We start from the raw sequence: 18,801 nt of genomic DNA on the forward strand, positions 1-18,801 counted from the left end.
ACTTACATTAGAACAGCCTTTCTCAGCCAGGGTGCCTTGGCACCCTGGGAGGCTTTCTGGCTTTGTCAGGGTGCCTTCAAATTTTCACACAGTGTCTTTTCCATGGTGCGGGTGAATGGAAACGCATTATGCTAGTCCAGGGGGGACTCTAATGTAAAAGGGGGCTTCTGATGAGAAAGGAGGTCTTCTGGTGGGAAAGTGCAGGAAACGTTGCGGAGGAGGGAGCCGCTGTCACAGAACTAAGGTTGAGCGGTGAGGAGAGAGACGCTCGGCCAGGTTCTGTGACAGCGGCTCCCCAGTTATGAATTAACAGCATGTGATTTACATCACTTCCTGTTCATTCATGAGTTTCTCAATGGGGAGAAGCACTCTGTACAGAGGCTCTTCCCCAATCAATAACTGGATGATAGTAAAATATTTTCTGAATTAACTCCCTGCGTTCAGGGGCGGGAGGGGGTGTGGGGTTGTATTAGAGTCAATGGCACTGCAGCCATGCCCCGCGCCCACAGTGCGATTGCCCACACCAGGAACACAGGCACATTAGTGCCTGCATCCCGGTCCAGTGTGATCTGCAAAAATAGTGCTCGCAGCATTTTTGCGGATCGCACTGGACTGGAACACAGGCACTAATGTGCCTGGGTTCCGGGTGCAGGCGATCGCACTGTGAGCGAGGGGCCTGGCTGCTGGTGCTATTGACTTCAATGCACCGCCACGCTCCCTCCCCTACCTGAATGCAGGGGTTTTTTCGTTGGTAGATCTCATTGAGCTCGTCATTTGAAAAGTAGATCTCCAGACGAAAAATGGTGGGCGCCCCTGATTTAGACAATTATAGATGAAAATCAAAAAAGTAGTCTACATGCATTTTTGGTTACTGGTAATCCAGAGATACTCATTCTGAAGCAAGTAGTAGCAGAGATATGGGTAGAAGCGTCAAGTTCTCAATATGAAATCCTACCCAGTCAAATAACAAATCCTTTAAAGGAGAACTATGAGGTGAGTGCTTTTCACTCACCTCATAGTTCTAGCCGACCTGTGACAATTAGACTGTCACAGGTCAGCTCAGTAGATCGGGAGGTGAGCGAACACATACCGGCATTCGCTCACTTCTCGGTCCTGTCATGGCTCTCTCCCGTGACAGGGGAGGGACTGGATTCCCCCCTCCCCGCTCCGATCCTCCAGCGCTGACTGGCGGAACGGATAGGGGAGGGGGTGGCTACAGCTGGCTCTGCCTCTAGATAGGCAGAGCCAGCTGTCACTCACGCAGCTGGGCAGATCCAGACATAATTGTCGGAATCCGCTTCAGCTGCGGCGTCTCTGTATACTGCGAGCTGTAGCTATAAAAAAGAGAATTCGTATGAAACCGACATTGATGCCCACATCAATTATTCTGATTTTTTGTTTTATATTTGTATAAATTTAACTTAAAACCTGATTAGTTGCAAAGGGCAGCAGCTCCATTCTTCTGCTCATTTTTTTTATTTTCCATTTGTAATAAATATAAACGTTGTGCTGCTTCTTTAATATAGAATGTTAGCTAGAACTTATGCTTGAGCCCCATAAAGCTCATGGTTCTGTCTCACTTACCTCCTCCTTTCCTACAATAGTAAATGCTGCAGAATACTAGTAGTAAGACTAAGCACCAAGAATTTCTGCTTCGACGAATGTGTAGTAAATGTAAGTGGTATAATTTCTCACTGTTAATTACTAAACACCGTAGCTCAGGTGTTCCGACTCTAACATATAATTGCTGGGAGTATCCAGGCAACTGTGAAAGTGAGATGGCTAATGTATCATTGGCCATGAAGTGAGCATTAAACAGATACATATAATTTAATTGTTTTAACTTCGTTTGCAGGAAGGCGATCTCAGCTTTTAAAATGTCTAAACAGCCAGCGTCAAATGTCAAATCTATACAGGTACGTTTTAATTAAATGGGATGGAACAATACAACGTGAGATTTTCACTGCATGGCTTCAGCACTGGTCACATATTTCTATGTATATATTTGTTTTAGAAATACTGTAAGTAATGGGAATGTTTACGATGTACAAGTGAGATCTATATTACAGACTGCACGTGGGCAGTGAAAATTGCCTGTCCCCACACACAATCACAGTATGTGCTTTGCTGTGTTTTATTAATTTTAGACCATTGCCAATATTGCTTTTATGTTTGCTGGATAACTGAATTTTCCTTCAGTACTGATCATAGTTAAAGTGACAGCTCAGGAGTTAAATCTTAACAATGCAAATATGCATTCAAGTACCTTAACTATTCATAAAACTGTATCTTATTTGTGTATCACTCAGCTGTAGATCCTCAAATCATCTCTGAATTCATGCTGACACTATCCTTCCTTCTGTAGGGTGGCTACTTTTGTTCCCCATGGTCCCTGTGTGTGTTGTAAAGTAGCCACCGCTCCAAGCTCACTCCCATGATGGACTACAATCTCACTTTTAATTTTTCATCACGGAAGTGAGCTTGGAACAGATTTAATTCCTGAGTTTAGTGTCACTTAAAAGAGCTTTAGTAAGTAAAAACAAAACAAAAAGGAAAGTGCAGGAAGCCATAGCAACTCATCAGAAATCATCTGACACTAAATTAAGATAATTCTGTTATATCCAAATGTAAGAAAAATCCGGCAGTCCAGAATCAGTGTGAATTCTTTTCCATCCATGCCATTCCATCCATCAAGAAAACATATCAGAACAACAGTCCTAATGCATTTTACGCAGGCTTACACTTACCCATAGATTAAATGCCAGTCTGCGTGAAACACGTTAGTAGTGTTCTGAGATGTTTTCTGGATGTCGATGGATGGAATAAAGAGAATTCTCACTGATTCTGGAGTGACACAATTTTTCTACATTTGGATATTACTATGTTGCTAGTAGCGAGCCAGGAGTGCACCCAGGGAGCTGATTTATGGTGGAAAGACCTGGAGCAGCACCTGCTTTTGCTCTAAGAATAATTCAGATTGGCTGCTGTAGGTTGCTGTAGTAGGATGCGGCACAATACAACTGGCCTTGCACCAAGTTGTGCTCATAGAACCTAATAGAAATAATTTAGGCCCTGTTCACACCAAGGCGTAGCGGGGCTGTGCATTCCCGCAAGTTTGCTGGACTTTGTTTCCCGTGTTTGGCATGCATCCCCATTATTCCCTTTTGAGTCCCTGGACGTGCGCCAACTGTGGAGAACAAGTACAGGTTGTGAATTTGGCAACATGGGTTCCGAATTTTTCTTTGCCCATGAGAACGCACTGTGAAAAAACGCGTTTGCTCAGCCATATTTAGAGTGCCCTTACCTAGTAATGGCAACACAAGAACATTCCGCAGTTGTGCATGTATCATGAACGTGCATAGAAGTGCGTATTTTTGTGCATGTTTGACGCACGTTCATGATACGCCCTGGTGTGAATTAGGCTGATCAGTGCATCAGCACTGTGGCGGGCAACACACACCAGCAGCTTTGCATTTTATTGCAGCTGCTGGTGTTAATGGGCTGTTAAACAAACTTTTCTTTGCTGTCTAGAGGAGCCAATCATGTTTTTCCTTTTATTCCCCATTGCTCGCTATTGGTTTTATGGTTGTTTGTAATGTCTCTTTAAATGAACTTCATTGTAATGAGAACTTGTCCCTGCTATTACAACTCTTTACCTTAGCTAAAAAATCTCAATAAAATACAAGGGGGTTATAAGAGAGAAAATCCTGTTGTTTCATATCTGCTGTCCATGTGAACTTATAATGAAATATCTGCTATATGTCATATATATGGTATAACTCAATCACTGTATGCCTTTGTTTTTTAAATTATACCAAGTGTACCATGGAGGAAAGTTTAAAACCCAAGAGCGGTAATTGAGTTTCTTATGAAAGATGGTTGTTCGGCTGTTGAGATTCATACAAGCCTGAAGATTGTGTATGGTGATGCAGTCATTGTTAGGCATTTTGGTAAATATGTTTAAAAAATTGAGAAATTTAAATTATGGACAAGGCACTGAATGGTGCCATCCAAAGAAATTCAAATCTGCCAGATCAGCACAAATCTGTCAGATCAGGCATCATTTTTATGGTCACAACAGTAAAACCTTCTTTGTTACACTTTGAAAACTGACATAAGCCATCAGGCCATACAGCTAAATTATGATAATGTACACCTATACACTTCTTATGGCACCAGGTAGGTGATTGCCAAAATGGGACGGTCAGTGGCCCTTCATTCTCTCTATAACCCAGACATGGTACCATCTAACTTCTACTTGTTTGGGCGTATGAAGAATTACGAAAATATAACTAATTACTAAAGCAGTTGAGCAAAAAGTGCTTTGTAGATTTTTCCAAACTGGATTTGAGGTTTGGGTAATTCCAGGGCGCAAATCCATCGAACGTGATGGGAAATATGTGGAAGGGTAACTCTGAGTAGAAGAATTTATATTTACATACTGTGTGTGTGTTTATTGTTTCCATCTCTGCATAATTTAAGGTTCTATATCTTAAAAGGCATTTTTTTTGATACACCCTCATACGTGAACAATTCAGGAGCAATATTAATTTGCAGCTGGATTGTCATTGTACAGCAAAACTGTTTTTTTACTTTGCAGCTATAAAGAAAATTATCTTTCTGTTGCTGTGCTTAACAAGCATTCACCTCATCCCTGTTCTTAGAACCTTCCTAAATAAAAAGCTAAGAAGTGACAACATATCCTAAAATAGCCCCTTTTCTTAATAGTTTTTCCATATTTGCCTCTGCTACTTTGTATTTGAATTGGGACCCACAAGGCTAATAACAGAAAGATTATCCTTGCTAATTGTAGCACAGTTGCCAGTCAATTTTATTTCCCTCAGGAAAGCAGACGAGATGAAAATAAAAAAAACCCTGCAAAAGTTATCTTAAGCTGGTCTTAATTTCTGTGCTGCATTTTATAATAGATTTAAAGTGCAAATGCCTGCTGGGAAGAGAGAATGTGCTGCTTGTTTTTTTATAATAATTATAGATAAAGGGGGCCTTAGACTCACATTGGAAAATCAACATTTTCCTATATTATTTGGGTAACCCTTCCATGCCCAGGGGTATAACTAGAAAGCAATGAGACCAATAGCAACATATTGATGGGGATCTGAAGCAAAAAGAAAAAGTGCAACAGCTTTTAGCCTGTACCATCTTCTGGCTACCACTACTGATAAAATAGGAGGTTATAGGTAAATGCTATAGGGTAGGATGGGGCATGGTATATTAAGATATCCTACCGACAAAGGATATGATTGGAAGATATCCCTTGGCACCACCTAATCAGGCAAATGTCCCAGCGGCAGAGGACTGACCTGTCAAATACCCTGTTGGCCCTGGATATAACAGGAAATTCAACCTGATACAAGTAAAAACCTAAGCAGAGATTAACTTTGTGTGTGTGTATATGTATTGTGGTATTGTGTGGCAATCCCACTGTAGAACTGGATGTGATGATCACCGGGGACTCTCAGCCAGATGGGCTGAGATGTGTCAGGAAGCAAGGGATTGTCTGGAATCTGCTTGGGATTCTGGAACTGGGAGGTTTCAAGGTGATTCTGGAGGAAAGATGAGATCCCTAGTCCTGGGTCCAGGCTTTAGCAGTGGCCAGCACTCGATAACTGCACAGGTGTGCAGAGCCATTAAGAAAAGGATGTTGGCTAGGGGAATTAGCTCCTTCTGGGAAAGAGTAACAGACCGTGTTCAGGTGTCAGGAGAACTCCCCCAGAAGTCAGCGAGGAGTCAGGTGGTGAGTGGGCTGGAGGCACACTAAGACAGCCAGGGAGGCTGGGAGAAAACTGGTGAGGCTAGGAGAGCCGTGAGCCTGAGGGGCCACCAGTACAAGTGTGGGATAGCAATTCAAAGAGGACCAGTGGGTCAGAAGTGCCAATGTTTAAAGTGGAAGCCAGGAGGCTATTCTTGTGTTGCTTTAAAGCCTTTCATGAATGTTACACTGAACAACCACTGCGTAGGTATCCAAGATGGATATATGAACTTTGTGTTGAATAAAAGTGGGCTACCAAGCCCTTAAACCAAAGATATTGCGAGTAGACTGCATTCTTAAGCGCTCACCCTATGTGCTAATATCCCCGAACATCACAGTATACAGTGTGTATATATATATAGATATATATATCTATATATATATCTATATAACAGTTAAAAAAAAAGATTGGTTCTAGAGTGCTATTGACTATGTAGCTCTTACACTGTTTTTAGAAGCACTGACAGATGATATTGTTCATCAGGCTAACCTAAATATCCCTATGGGAGCATTCCGACCTGGTGCTGGGCAGCCACCTAAAAGAAGAGAATTGTCACCTGAAGCAGAACAGGTAAGACTGCAAAGCAGTTAAACATATTTGCTGCCTAAAAAAATTGTATTTATAGTTTTGGTAAAATATGACACAATGTAAAGCATATTATTGATAACTGTTATACAAATTATTGTCTATTTTATTGCTAAATTTTGTATATGCCAAAAAAATCTACTTTCTTCTCTTTGAACCATAGCAATTCTTATGACTTGTAGTCAGTATTTTTCAGAATGTTTACACCATGTACCAGTTCATTACAACAGTGTCTTGTTGGGGATATATATCTGTCCTCAGCCGCCACCATCTCTGCTGCTGACACTTTGGGGTTCTTTGAAGTCCTCTTCATCCACTGGGTGGTCACTGATGACATAACTCCTGTACATGCACACAGGAGTTACAACCTCCATGGCACCTGGCTGATTCAAAACATCTTAGAGCGAAGAAAGGTTTGAGTGTGTGCACTGTACAGCACATGTGCCGTATGGTGTACACAAAAAATAAATAACCGCTAGCATAGAGAGGAAGAATTTTTTTGACAGGATAGACTTTGTATGTCTCTTCTGCCAAAAATCACTACCTCCCAGTCTTTTAAAAAAATGTTCCCCTTTTTTTAACTACTTTAATGGCACATGAATGACTGCCATTGTAAACTTTACATTTTGAAAATTGAGTTTCAGACAGAAAACAGAAACTTTTTTTCTATAATGTTTTTGATAAATATCTTTATTTATGCCAACACACAGAAATACAATAAAGTACTGCCAAAGTGTGCAAACAATGTCTCAAGTATTTTTACAATAGAAAGTTGTGGTAACAGGTAGAGAAGGTTGTGCAAACTGGTACTAGGCGGTGCCACTCATCAGGTAGTAAGTAAAATACACAGATGTGTGAGCTTAAAAGCTCTAACATCAATAAACCAATACACAGAATGGCCAAGCTCAGGCCGGAGTCAAAAGGATTCAGAAACAGAAAGACAAATGAGTCCCCCCTAGATACAAGAGTATGGTACAATAGTGTGTAAGTACAAATAGTGTGATATATCTGGAAGCTGGGCAAGCAAATCATGAGTTATAGTAGATCCAAGTAGCCCATTTAGTGTAGAGCTTGTCATATGTGCCTTTTACATGTAGCCACCCATTGTTCTGATTCCTGGATTCCTGAATATCATTTACCTTATTAACCTAGTTCATTCTAGTGGGTACCTTGGTCTGCTTACAAAATATGGGAATTAACTTCCTTGCTGCATTGAGGAGGTGTGGTAGTACACTATTCTAATAATAGTTCATGGAGATCATAGGAGTTTTACATAGTTACATAGTTACATAGTATTGAGGTTGAATAAAGACATATGTCCATCAAGTCCAACCTATTTGTGTATGGTCCTATTGGTGTGTAGTATGTATAGGTCCCTTGTGTGTTATCAATTTTAAGAGTACTTGTACCCCTGTATATTACGGTCCCTGAGGAAATCATCCAATTGCCTCTTAAATGATTCAACACTTTCAGCCGAAATCACAGCATGTGGCAGCGAGTTCCATACCTTAACCGATCTAACTGAGAAGAACCCCCTTCGCCCCTTGTGCTGACATTTTTTCTCCACCAATTTTAAGTGGTGGCCTCTCGTCCTTGTCATCGAGTTAATTGTAAAAAGTTTGCTGCTAATGTTACTATCCCTGGTAAACATTTTATACATGAAAATCATGTCCTCCCTTAACCTCCTTACTTCCAAGGAGAACATGTTTAATTTTAGAAGCCTGTTCTCATAACTCAGGTTCTCCATCCCCTTTATGATTTTGGTTGCCCTCCTCTGGACCCTCTCCAGTTCAAGGACATCCCCCCTGTTCACTGGTGCCCAAAACTGGACCGCATACTCCAGATGTGGCCGAACCAGTGATCTATAAAGTGGCATAATTACGGACTTGTCCCTGCAAAACATTCCCCTCTACTTGCTTTGTTTACCGCAGCCTGACACTGCAAACTATTTTTCAGCCTGTGGTCTACAATGACCCCCAAATCTGTTTCCCTTTCGGATTTTCCGAGGGGAGCTCCCATTAGTGTGTAATCCATTTTCTTGTTTTTAACCCCAAAGTGCACAACTCTACATTTATCCAAATTAAACCTCATCTGCCATGTGGTTGCCCACTCCCCTATTTTATCCAGATGCCCCTGTAATGTTATAGCGACAGATTCAGTGACTATTCCCCTCCCGATTTTGGTATCATCGGCAAACACTGAAACATGGCTGTTTACCCCCTCCCCAATATCGTTAATGAATAGATTAAACAGCATGGGGCCCAGCACAGACCCCTGCGGAATGCCGCTCATGACCCTAGCCCAATCCGAGAAGGTGCCATTTATCGATACTATTTGTACCCGTTCCTTTAGCCAGTTCTCTATCCATGTACACATTAATTTGTCTATACCCATAGACCTCAGCTTGTATAGTAAACGTTTTATGAGGTACTGTGTCAAATGCTTTAGGAAAGTCCAAGTATACCACATCCACCGGCCTCCCTCCGTCCAGATCTTAACTTACCTCTTCGTAAAAAGTAAGCAGGTTAGTCTGACAAGAACGGTCTTTCCGAAATCCATGCTGGTTGTCATTTACTATGCCATTATCCCGATCAAATTCTACTAGGTGGTCCTTAATCATTCCCTCTAACACTTTACAAACCATCGATGTAAGACTAACTGGTCTGTAATTTCCCGGATGGCGTCTGGACCCTTTTTTGAATATTGGAACTACCGTAGCCCTCCGCCAGTCAATTGGCACTCTGCCAGTCATTAAGGAATCTTTAAAAATGATGAATAGCGGTCCTGCTATAACCTGGTTTAGTTCTTTAAGTACCTTGGGGTGTAAGTACCTTGGGGTGTAGGTTATCTGGTCCTAATGCTTTATTTGCATTAAGTTGTTCTAGTCTGTTTTTTTTTGTTAACCACTGTGGAATATTTTGCAATGAACTATGTGCATTCTTATCTACATTAAACCCGTCTTTTTCCTGAGTGTATACTGATGAGAAAAAGGTATTCAATGTCTCGGCCCTCTCCCTGTCGTTTGTGACTAACTCCCCTTTATCATCCATTAACCTCCCTGGCGGTATGATTATGTCAGGAATTTTGTACCAAAAGCGGTACAATTTTTTGCATGGAAATTTGTTGTTTAATCCAATGACATCCCTTCCGTCTTATATTTTATAAATGACAATCTCTTGTCCTTGATGAGTTGCTTTACCGATCTATTTATCCATACCGGCTTTGATCTTTTAATTTTGTTCCACAAAGGTATACACTTGGTAATTTCCTTATGTAGTGTGTTCTTAAAACATTCCCACTTCTGGTCAGTGCTCAGTTTCTGAAATACATTTTCCCATTCGATTTCACCCATGATCTGGCGCAGCTTATCGAAGTTAGCCTTCCTGAAGTTTAGGGTTTTTGTCCGACCAGCCGCCTTCCCGTTTCTATACCCAATATTGAAGGTAATCACATAGTGATCACTGTTACCCAGTGTCGCCCCAATTGCAATATCCTTAATTAACTCCCCATTATTAGAAATGTTTAAATCTAGGATTGCATTTTTCCTAGTTGGGACCTCCACCATCTGATCCATGAAGTTGTCTCGCAACATGTTCAGAAAACGGGCTGCATTTGACGAAAGGGATGTTCCGCTTGCCCAGTTTATGTCTGGATAATTGAAGTCACCCATAACGATGACATTACCCTGCTTCCCAGCTGTTTCTATCTGGCAGTGTAGCTGAGCCTCCTCCTCCCCCCCTATATTTGGAGGTTTATAACAGACTCCAACAATAAGTTTACGGCTGGCCTCCGACCTGTCAAGTTCTAGCCACAGCTATTCCACGTCTTCCCCGCCATTTAACGCTATGTCATCCCTTATGTGCACCCTTAAATTATTTTTTACATAAATGCAAACACCCCCCCTTCTCCCACACCTGTCCCTCCTGAACACGTTGTACCCTTCTATGTTAGTGGCCCAGTCATGTGTGTTATCTAGCCAGGTTTCCGTTATTCCCACTATATCGAAGTTTTCTTCGAGTATCATAATTTCTAGCTCTTCTACTTTATTTGCAAGGCTTCTAGCATTGGTGTACATACATTTAATTTTTGACCTACTTTTGGAATACAAAGTATTATCCGGCTCTCCTCTACGTTTTTTATTTTGCCTAGCTATAGGGGGATCATTTCTAATATGTTTAACTTCGCCCATATAAGTTGCTATGTTTACTGCCTTATTTCTGTTGATTTTATTGTTGAACTTGTTGTTATTGTCATTGTTATTGACTGTAGTGAGTCCCCTGTTATCTCCTGTATTCCTCTTTACTGTATTCTCCAAAGATATAAAGGAGACAAGTAAATATACAGAATAGTGTGAATCTTCAGGCGAGCCTGAAAGCAACATCATCAGGGCACACGACATTGTTTCATTGTACAAGTTTAAGCCCAACATCGATCGGCGCCCATTGCAGAACATACGGCCTAGATCAGCTGTGCTGACACTGTCCCGTCGGGGACCTGTCTCTATTTGCCACTTGGTGCAGAGACCGTGCGCATCACAAGTATGTTCGGGTGGCGTCCCTCCCAAACGGGCTCGCTGTGCTTCGCAGGTTGCTGCTATACCCATATAGATGCTGTGCATCGCTAGTTGCTAAAATGGACCAGGTGTGACAGAAGAAGGAGAACAGCCTGAGGGTCAGGGAAAGGTAGGGAAAGTCAGAGGATGAAGGGGGGGGGCGGGGGGGGGGTGTGTGTCTCTCCTAACCCCCTTCCTGCCTTGCGTCTATGTCTCCCTGCGGGTGGTTCAGTGAGAAAGGGCTGCCTGAAAACCAGTTGAGTTTCTAAAATCAATCCAAACTGACCAGGTGCGGACATACCGGTCCCCAGTTTCGTTTTCTCCGGACATTACATTTTCCAGATCCGCAATACGGTCCAGCTCCACTACCCATTCCGCGAGGGTGGGGACCACCGGAGTACGCCAGTGACGCGGTATAACCGCCCTGGCTGCCGTGAGGAAATGGCGCAAGAGTCCCCTCTTCGCCCACTTAAGCGAGCCAGGGATCATGGACAGTAGCAGAATCTTGGGGTCATCAGCAATTGTGGTTCCTGTCACCCTGAGGTATATGCGCAGCACCCCCTGCCAAAACCCCCGGATCTCTTGGGGCAACTCCACCATATATGGGTCATGTGACCTGGAGAGGCGGCACAGCGCCAACAGGTTGCAGACACCGATGGGTAGTACCGATGGAGGACCGCGGGACATCTATACCACCGGGTAAGTATTTTAAAAATGTTTTCATGTGCCCGGCTAGCAATGGAAAGGGAGTGGGTGAGGACAAAGGACTTCTCCCAGTCAGCTGGAGCTATAGATGCATCTAGTTCCCGTTCCCAGGCCATTGTGTAGTTAGGTAACTCGGATGAGGCGGCGAGGGAAAGAATAGAGTAGAGAAGAGAGACGGTATGCTGCAGGGGCGTAGAGGCCAGTAGAAGGGAGTCAAAGGCCGTCTCGTCTCTCTCAAAGCCATCAGGGCCTCCTAAAGAGGAGATGTAGGATCTAAGTTGTCCTTCCGCCATTCAGGTCCCCGGGCCGGGGTCCGCGTGAGCGTCAACAGACGAGGCTCCATCGTGGAGCGCCAAGACTACGCTGCGGTGGGAAGCCCTTGTCCACCTCCCAAAAGAAGGTCCTATCAGAGCAGTGGGAAAGGCCGGACTCCCGAACAGAGGGGTCATCGGGCCCACCGGGTGTGAACAGTCAATTAGGGAAGAGAGGCAGCAGTTGGTCTGGAACCCAGCGGGACCCAGGGTAACGCTGTGACGGACCCCCAGCCACCAAATCCCCTGTCACCAGAGACCCCTCTAGTTGGGCCCACTGCTTCTCCCCCGCTCCGTGGAACCAATCAACTATCCGAATCAGGACAGCCGAGGCGTGGTAGAGGAAGATGTCTGGTGCCCCTGCCCCCGCCCCTACGCTTCGGGAGAGCAAGTGATCTGTATCTAAGATGTGACCTTGTTGAGCCCCACACAAAGTTTGCAAAGATCTGTTGGACCTGCATCAGGTAGGAAGATGGCAAACTTATGGGCAACGTCTGGAACAGATAAAGAAACCTGGGAACAATGTCCATTTTTAGAGTGTTAATTCGGCCCAGCCAGGATATGTGCTTGCGGTCGTATGTGGCAAGATCTTGTGTCACCCTCTCCAGTAGGGGGCGAAAGTTGGCAGAGTACAGATCCACCTGGTCCGTTGTGAGAATTATCCCCAGGTATTTTAGGGAGGTGGAGCATAGACGAAAGGGGTAGTTGGTAGTCAGGAGGTGTAGGTCCGCTGCCCTCAGGAATACATTGAGGATTTCTGATTTAGCGAGGTTGACCCGGAAGTTACTCAGGGAGCTAAAGTTCTGGAATTCACGTAGTATTATGGGCATGGCTATATGGGGATGAGTCACATAGAGCAACAGGTCGTCCGCGAACAATGCGAGTTTATGTTGGTGGGTCCCCACCCTTTAGCCCTGGAAAGCACAGTTCTGCCTAAGTGCTACCGCCAGGTGTTCCATGGTGAGGACATAGAGTAGGGGGGACAATGGGCAGCCCTGCCTAGTGCCATTGGAAATCTTGAAGCTCGGGGAGAGTGCCCCGTTCACCCGGATTTTAGCTTATGGGTAAGAATACAGGGCCATTATGTTCCTCAACATGGCGGGTGAAATCCCCAGCTGTATCAGAGAAAGGCGGAGGAAGTCCCAGTCAAGACGGTCAAACGCCTTGTCCGCGTCCACGGATAAGAGGCAGAGTGGTGTACCCGAGGTTTTGGCATAATGCATCAACAGGAGCATCCAAATGGTGTTATCTGGGGCCTCCCTCCCCTGGACGAACCCCACTTGATCCCTGTGGATTACGTCTGGGAGTAGTGGTGTTAGTCGGTTGGCAATAAGTTTGGCGAATAGTTTCACATCCACATTAAGGAGTGATATCGGCCTGTAGTTGGTGCAGAGGGTGTGATCCTTATCCGGTTTAGGGATCAATGAGATATGGGCCTCCAACGCCTGAGCCGGGAAGTAGGACCCTAGGGCAATAGAGGTGAACACCCTCAGAAGGAAGGGGGCTAGCTTGTCACGGAATAAGGTGTAACATTTTACCGTAAACCCATCCGGTTTAATGTCCCTCGGGGTTGCGGCTCCTCCCGACTGCGTTCCAGGCTGGGGCGCATCGACCAGGGAGGCAGGCCTCCTCCCCCTTGACGGAAGCTACTGTGCGTTCCAAGCTGGAACGCGGAAGTAACCCGTGGCCGCGTGACATCACGGCCGCGGGCTATTTAAACCTGCCAGAGATGATGTGGGGTGTTCGATGATTGGGATCATAGCCCAAACAATCCAGGAACCTCACCCACCTGCCTCGAACCCTCCCGAACGGATCCCAACATATCCCCTGCAGCCAGCCTCCACTGGGCTCCCCTTGAATGCAGCTGATCGCTCTTACAACCAAACCGCAAGTATCTGCTAAGTCTACTCTACACTTGTGTTGGTTCATATACGCTGCCCCCTAGTGGAGACTCACGGTATCAACTCTCCTCAATGCAATACAATTCCACATATGCTGTCTAAAGGGGATTGCTTCTGTTATCTGACATAGAGACTGTCTTATCCGATTGTACCACAATTCCAGATAGGATTGCCAAGTTGGGGAATATGAATTAATATTCTTTATTCTACTTCGCCTTTTACTACTGATTATTGTTTAGCGATCCATGATGACTAAATCCCAAACTCTCCGTTTATGATTGAGAGAGCAGCCTGGGATTTTAGCCTGACAACCGCACTAAACAACTGTTGGAACCGCAGCTGTGATCCACCATACTATTTCCAAGGACGGGCCCTGACATCCGGTCCTGGACTCTTACCCATGGGTGCCGACTGGAGGACTGATAGCAGTTCCGTCATAGTAAAGGGTGACTCCAATGCCTCAGCATCAGAGTCTCCCAGGGTCGGGAGGGCCGTGCTTTGGACATAGGCCGACATGTCTGCGGCCCGGTCCGGGGTAGATGTGCTCTGTTGCGATAGGTTGTATCGGGAGTTATAGAAGTCCGTGAATGCAAGTTGGATATCTGAGGGTGTACTCACTAGGATACCGGACGCGGCCTGTATGTGTGGGACATATCTGGGGTGTAGGATCCTAGCCAGAGCCCTTCCACACTTGTCCCTAGTGACATACGCCCTAAGGGTCAGTTTGTCTGCATATCTGCGGGCGGACAGATCAAGGAGCCTAAGGAGGTGTTGCCTGGCCTGAGACGTACGCAGTAAGAGGTCCTGCGAGGGCGAATGTTTGTGTTAAGTCTCCAGGGCTGACATGGTTTTGAGAGCCTCCATAATGAGATGGGAGCGCTGCTTCTTTAGTCTAGTGCCCTGTTGGATGTAATGCCCCCCCGGGACCGCTTTCAGCGCTTCCCACTGAAGGGGAAGTGGAGTAGGATCTGAGGCATGTGCCTCCAGAAAATGGGTGATCTCAGCCGAGATAGCAGAGGAACATTGCGGATCAATTAGTAGGGACTCATTAAGTCGCCAATTCCACGCTCGTGCCGGGGCCTGGGCTACTTGTAGGGAAAGCGTGACAGCCGCATGGTCTGACCATATCACGGGGCCAATGTCACTCACCGGGTTCCAGTCAAGCAAATGGTGTGAAATGAAAAAATTGTCCAACCTGCTATAGGAGTGGTGGGGTGTAGAATAGTGAGTATAGTTGCGTGCCCGTGGGTGTAGTACTCGCCAGACATCCAGTAGGCGGAGGTGGGTCACCGCGCTGTTTAATCCTGCAGAGTTTGGGGAAAGATACCGTGGATCGACCATTCGACGAGTCCAGGCTGGGTTCTAGAGCCAGATTAAAGTCCCCACCCACCAAAAGTGATCCCTCTGCAAAGTCCTCTATAGCCCTCAGGTATTCAATGGTGGCTGCAGTTTGATCCGTATTGGGGAGGTATAGATTGGCGAGGGTGAAGATCCTACCCCAGAGGGAGACTTTCAAGATAAGGTATCTACCAAAGGGGTCCATCCGGTGGTCCACCACCGTCGCTGGAAGAGATTTGTGGAGGGCAATGGAGACTCCCCTAGATTTGTGGTTGGCATTGGTACTATGGTACCATGTGGAGAAATACCTGTTGGCACAGGAGGGGACCTGGTCAGTTTGGAAATGCGTCTCCTGAAGCATAACAACATTAATCTTGTTCTTATGCATGTGGTACATTATCTGACCCCTCTTTGAGGGGATGTTGAGGCCTCTGGCATTGTATGTGCAGAGCCGCAGCTTCTCAGACGCTGGTGATGTCAGGGCCATGGCAGGGGGCAGGGGGAAGAGGGGGAGGGGAAAGAGATATAAGTAGTAGTTTGTATCAGAACCAGTAAGGTCGAGGTGGTGTGGGTTTTAGTGGGTAAGGGTGCAGAGAGAAGGAAAAAAGAAGAGAAGTAAGAGTTTCAAGGACAAGTTGACAAGGAAGAGGTGAACCAACACAAATTTAAACTTAAAAGGGCGGATAAAACCTGCTACGTATAGGATAAACCGTCTAGCAAAGCTAGAGTACACTGTCTCCAGCAGGAGATGTGTCTCCTATGTGGGGGATGTGGTCAAACAAGGGGGTAGCAAGATGCCTACCGGGGCCCCTAGTCTGACGACACCTAGGCAATAACAGGATTGCCCCCGTTCAACGAAGTACAGATAAATATAATATAAAACTGTAAAAAGTGTTTGAACCATGCAAGTCTATAAAAGTATAACTTCGAGTACATATATCAGTATGGGCCCACCCGGCCCCTGACTCCGAGCATCCAAGTAGGGCACCCCGGAGGGAGACAGCCGTGCCCCAAAGGTAGGAGCGACCCTGCCCCCTCCCAGGCACCACGCAGGCACAGAAATAAGTAGGAGTTTCAAAAAAATTGCGTTAAACAGCCTAAATCACATAAATACCCAGCAACAAAATAGGTCTTCTTGAGGGCATCTATTGGTAATCTCCATCAACACCCCCCCTCCCACAGGAGCCGGCTGGAGTCCCATGCCCCACCTCTTCCCCAGGGGCCTCACCGGGCGGAACGCGAGCGAGCCCGTCTGCGTCGTTGAGGAAGGGCCTCCTGGAGCATGGTACCCTCTTCGGAGAACGGTAATTCCAGCCAATCAGGGACAGTCACCGGGTCAGACCCCAGGAAGCCGAACAGATCCGGGAGTTGAGATGGGAAGCGTAGATGAAATGATTCAGGGCCCTTACGGATCTGTATGTTGAAAGGGTGTCCCCAGCGACAGGAAGCCCCAACTTGGCGTATGACATCTAGCAACGGCCGCACCACTCTATGCATAGCCAGGGTAATGCGAGAGAGATCCGGGAGAAGTTGTATGGATGCTCCATCAAAGTCCACCAGGCCCAATCTCCATGCAGCGCGGAGGATCTCTTCCTTAATGGCATAGAAATGTACCCGGCAGAGAACATCCCTGGTTCTGTTAGGGTTGCCCATGGCGATGCCCGAGACCCGGTGAACCCTGTCAAGCTCGATGACATCAGTAGGAGGTTTGCCAAGCGCCTGGTTAAGGATAGCAGTTACCGTAGCATGCAGGTCAGCGCTCTGGGTGGCCTCTGGGATCCCCCTCAGGCGGATGTTGTTGCGGCGACTCCTGTTTTCACCATCCTACACTCTTAGATGTAGCTGCTGGAGATGGGACCGATGGGCTGCCTGAGCTGTTTCTAGGGTCCCCAACCGGGTCTCCTGGGCTGATACTGAGTCTGATAAGGCTGTAAGCCGTGAGTCTGTGGCAGTGACCCTTCGGCTGAGCGCATTCACCTCTCCCCTCAGAGCCCCCTCCAGTCTCGTGGCCCATGTATCAAAGTCTGCCCGAAAGGCAGCAAACAGGTCACGTACCTCAGTGGCTGCAGATTGCTCTGAGTCCAGGAAGACAGGTGGGATCGAAGGGTCCAGGGGGGTTGAGGAGGGTGCCTGGGTCCCAGAGGAGTGAAGAGGCTGCAAGAGATCCTGTGTTCTCATCCCCCCTGTGCTTAAGGAACGAAGGCTTGAGGCCGGCGTCTGCGGCTGCAGGTGCTCTGGTCCCGCCTTTCGTGACTGGCGCCATATTGCGGCCTAATGTGACAGTGGCTGCGTCCGGATGCCTCATGAAGTAGGAGGCGATGTCCCGGGTAAGTGAAGAGACAGGGGCGCCGGGTGAGTCTTTGTCGTCGGGCATAGGGGGGGAGAATCTGTTAGTTCTGCTGAAAAGTCAGTGTTAGGGAGCCCCGGTGCAGCAGAGCTCGCGGCTGCACGTCCTCACACCACCATGGTTAGCCACGCCCCCCGTTAGTTAGTTTAAATGCTCCTCCAGTCTTTTAACTATTTTTCCCCCCAGAAATGATGCACACTCCCCATTAAGATGCAGCCCGTTTCGGCTGTAGAACCGGTAGCCGACTGCACCGGCAGTATCTCAAAGAATGCTGCTGTGGAGGTCCTTTCCTGCAGTCTATCACCTAGGTCTCTGAACCCCTTTTTTAGGACACTCCAATTGCCCTACCCCATCCAGTAATCTGTCAATACGTTCCGCAATGTGCCGAACATGAGCTCCAGGTAAGCAGCACACTGTTCGGCGCTCGCGATCCCGATAACAGATTACCCCGTCTGTCCGCTTGATGATGGAGTCTCCAACCACCAAGATCTGCCTCTCCTGCTCCTCCATCCTGCTCCCCTCCATGCTAAAGCAGTCACTCCCCCTTGGATAGAAGAGGCGTCCTGCTCCTGCAGTGTCACCCCTGAACTAATATCCCCAACATTCTGCAACCTGGCATATTTGTTGGGGTTAATCAGATCAAGGCTGACCTCTCTCACACTCTTCCCTCTACCCCTCCTTCTAACAGTAACCCAACTATCCACCTCGGGATCCTGCTCCACCGACCCCACTCCTCATCTATGCCGCCCTCCAACAGAGCCTGGTGCATCAGGTCCAGACTCTTTTCCATGTTGGTTATGCTCCTTAGTGTTGCCAGCTTGTTGCTTAGATCCAGAATCTGGGCTTCCAAACAAACAACTCGCTCACGTCTGATGCTGGCTCCGTCCGTCCCTCCGATTCGTCCGGCCCTGCGTCCTTGGTCTTGCTCGATGCTCGAACGATAGTATCAATTAGTGAGTAATTAATAATTAGTAATAATCAATTACTAAATAAATCCCCTCAGATAAAATACTTGAAGACTAGCTGATGTTTACAAATTAACACCCGCCGTAGATATATTCTTAGGGCCTAGCCTAAACAAATGGGTTAAATTAGTAGGTAAATTAGTACTACAGCCTTGAGTCTTGATTCACACAACAGCCCTGGGGTTAAATCCCCCTATAGCCCTGTGTGAAATAGGAATGGAGATGGAATGTCCAGGAGATCAACAGCTAAGATGCGATTGTTCTGTGACTTGAGATCTCGCCAAAAGGGTAGAATCTTAGGGCATTCCCACCAAACGTGTAGGAGT

At 46.3% G+C, this 18,801-nt stretch overlaps 1 protein-coding gene across 1 annotated transcript in view; it reads left to right on the top strand.

The window, feature by feature from the left end:
- The window catches only part of SMPX (small muscle protein, X-linked), a 73,705-nt gene that overhangs the window by 26,508 nt on the left and 28,396 nt on the right, over positions 1 to 18,801 (top strand). The window contains exons 2-4 of the mRNA XM_018562430.1: positions 1,856 to 1,916; positions 6,255 to 6,341; positions 16,591 to 16,600. Coding sequence (XP_018417932.1) covers positions 1,878 to 1,916; positions 6,255 to 6,341; positions 16,591 to 16,600 — 136 coding nt within the window. The 5' untranslated portion in view covers positions 1,856 to 1,877. The remainder of the gene's footprint in view (positions 1 to 1,855; positions 1,917 to 6,254; positions 6,342 to 16,590; positions 16,601 to 18,801) is intronic.

The sequence above is a fragment of the Nanorana parkeri genome, unplaced genomic scaffold (genome assembly GCF_000935625.1).
Source record: "Nanorana parkeri isolate BGI_ZX_2015 unplaced genomic scaffold, ASM93562v1 scaffold577, whole genome shotgun sequence".
Lineage (NCBI taxonomy): Eukaryota > Metazoa > Chordata > Amphibia > Anura > Dicroglossidae > Nanorana > Nanorana parkeri.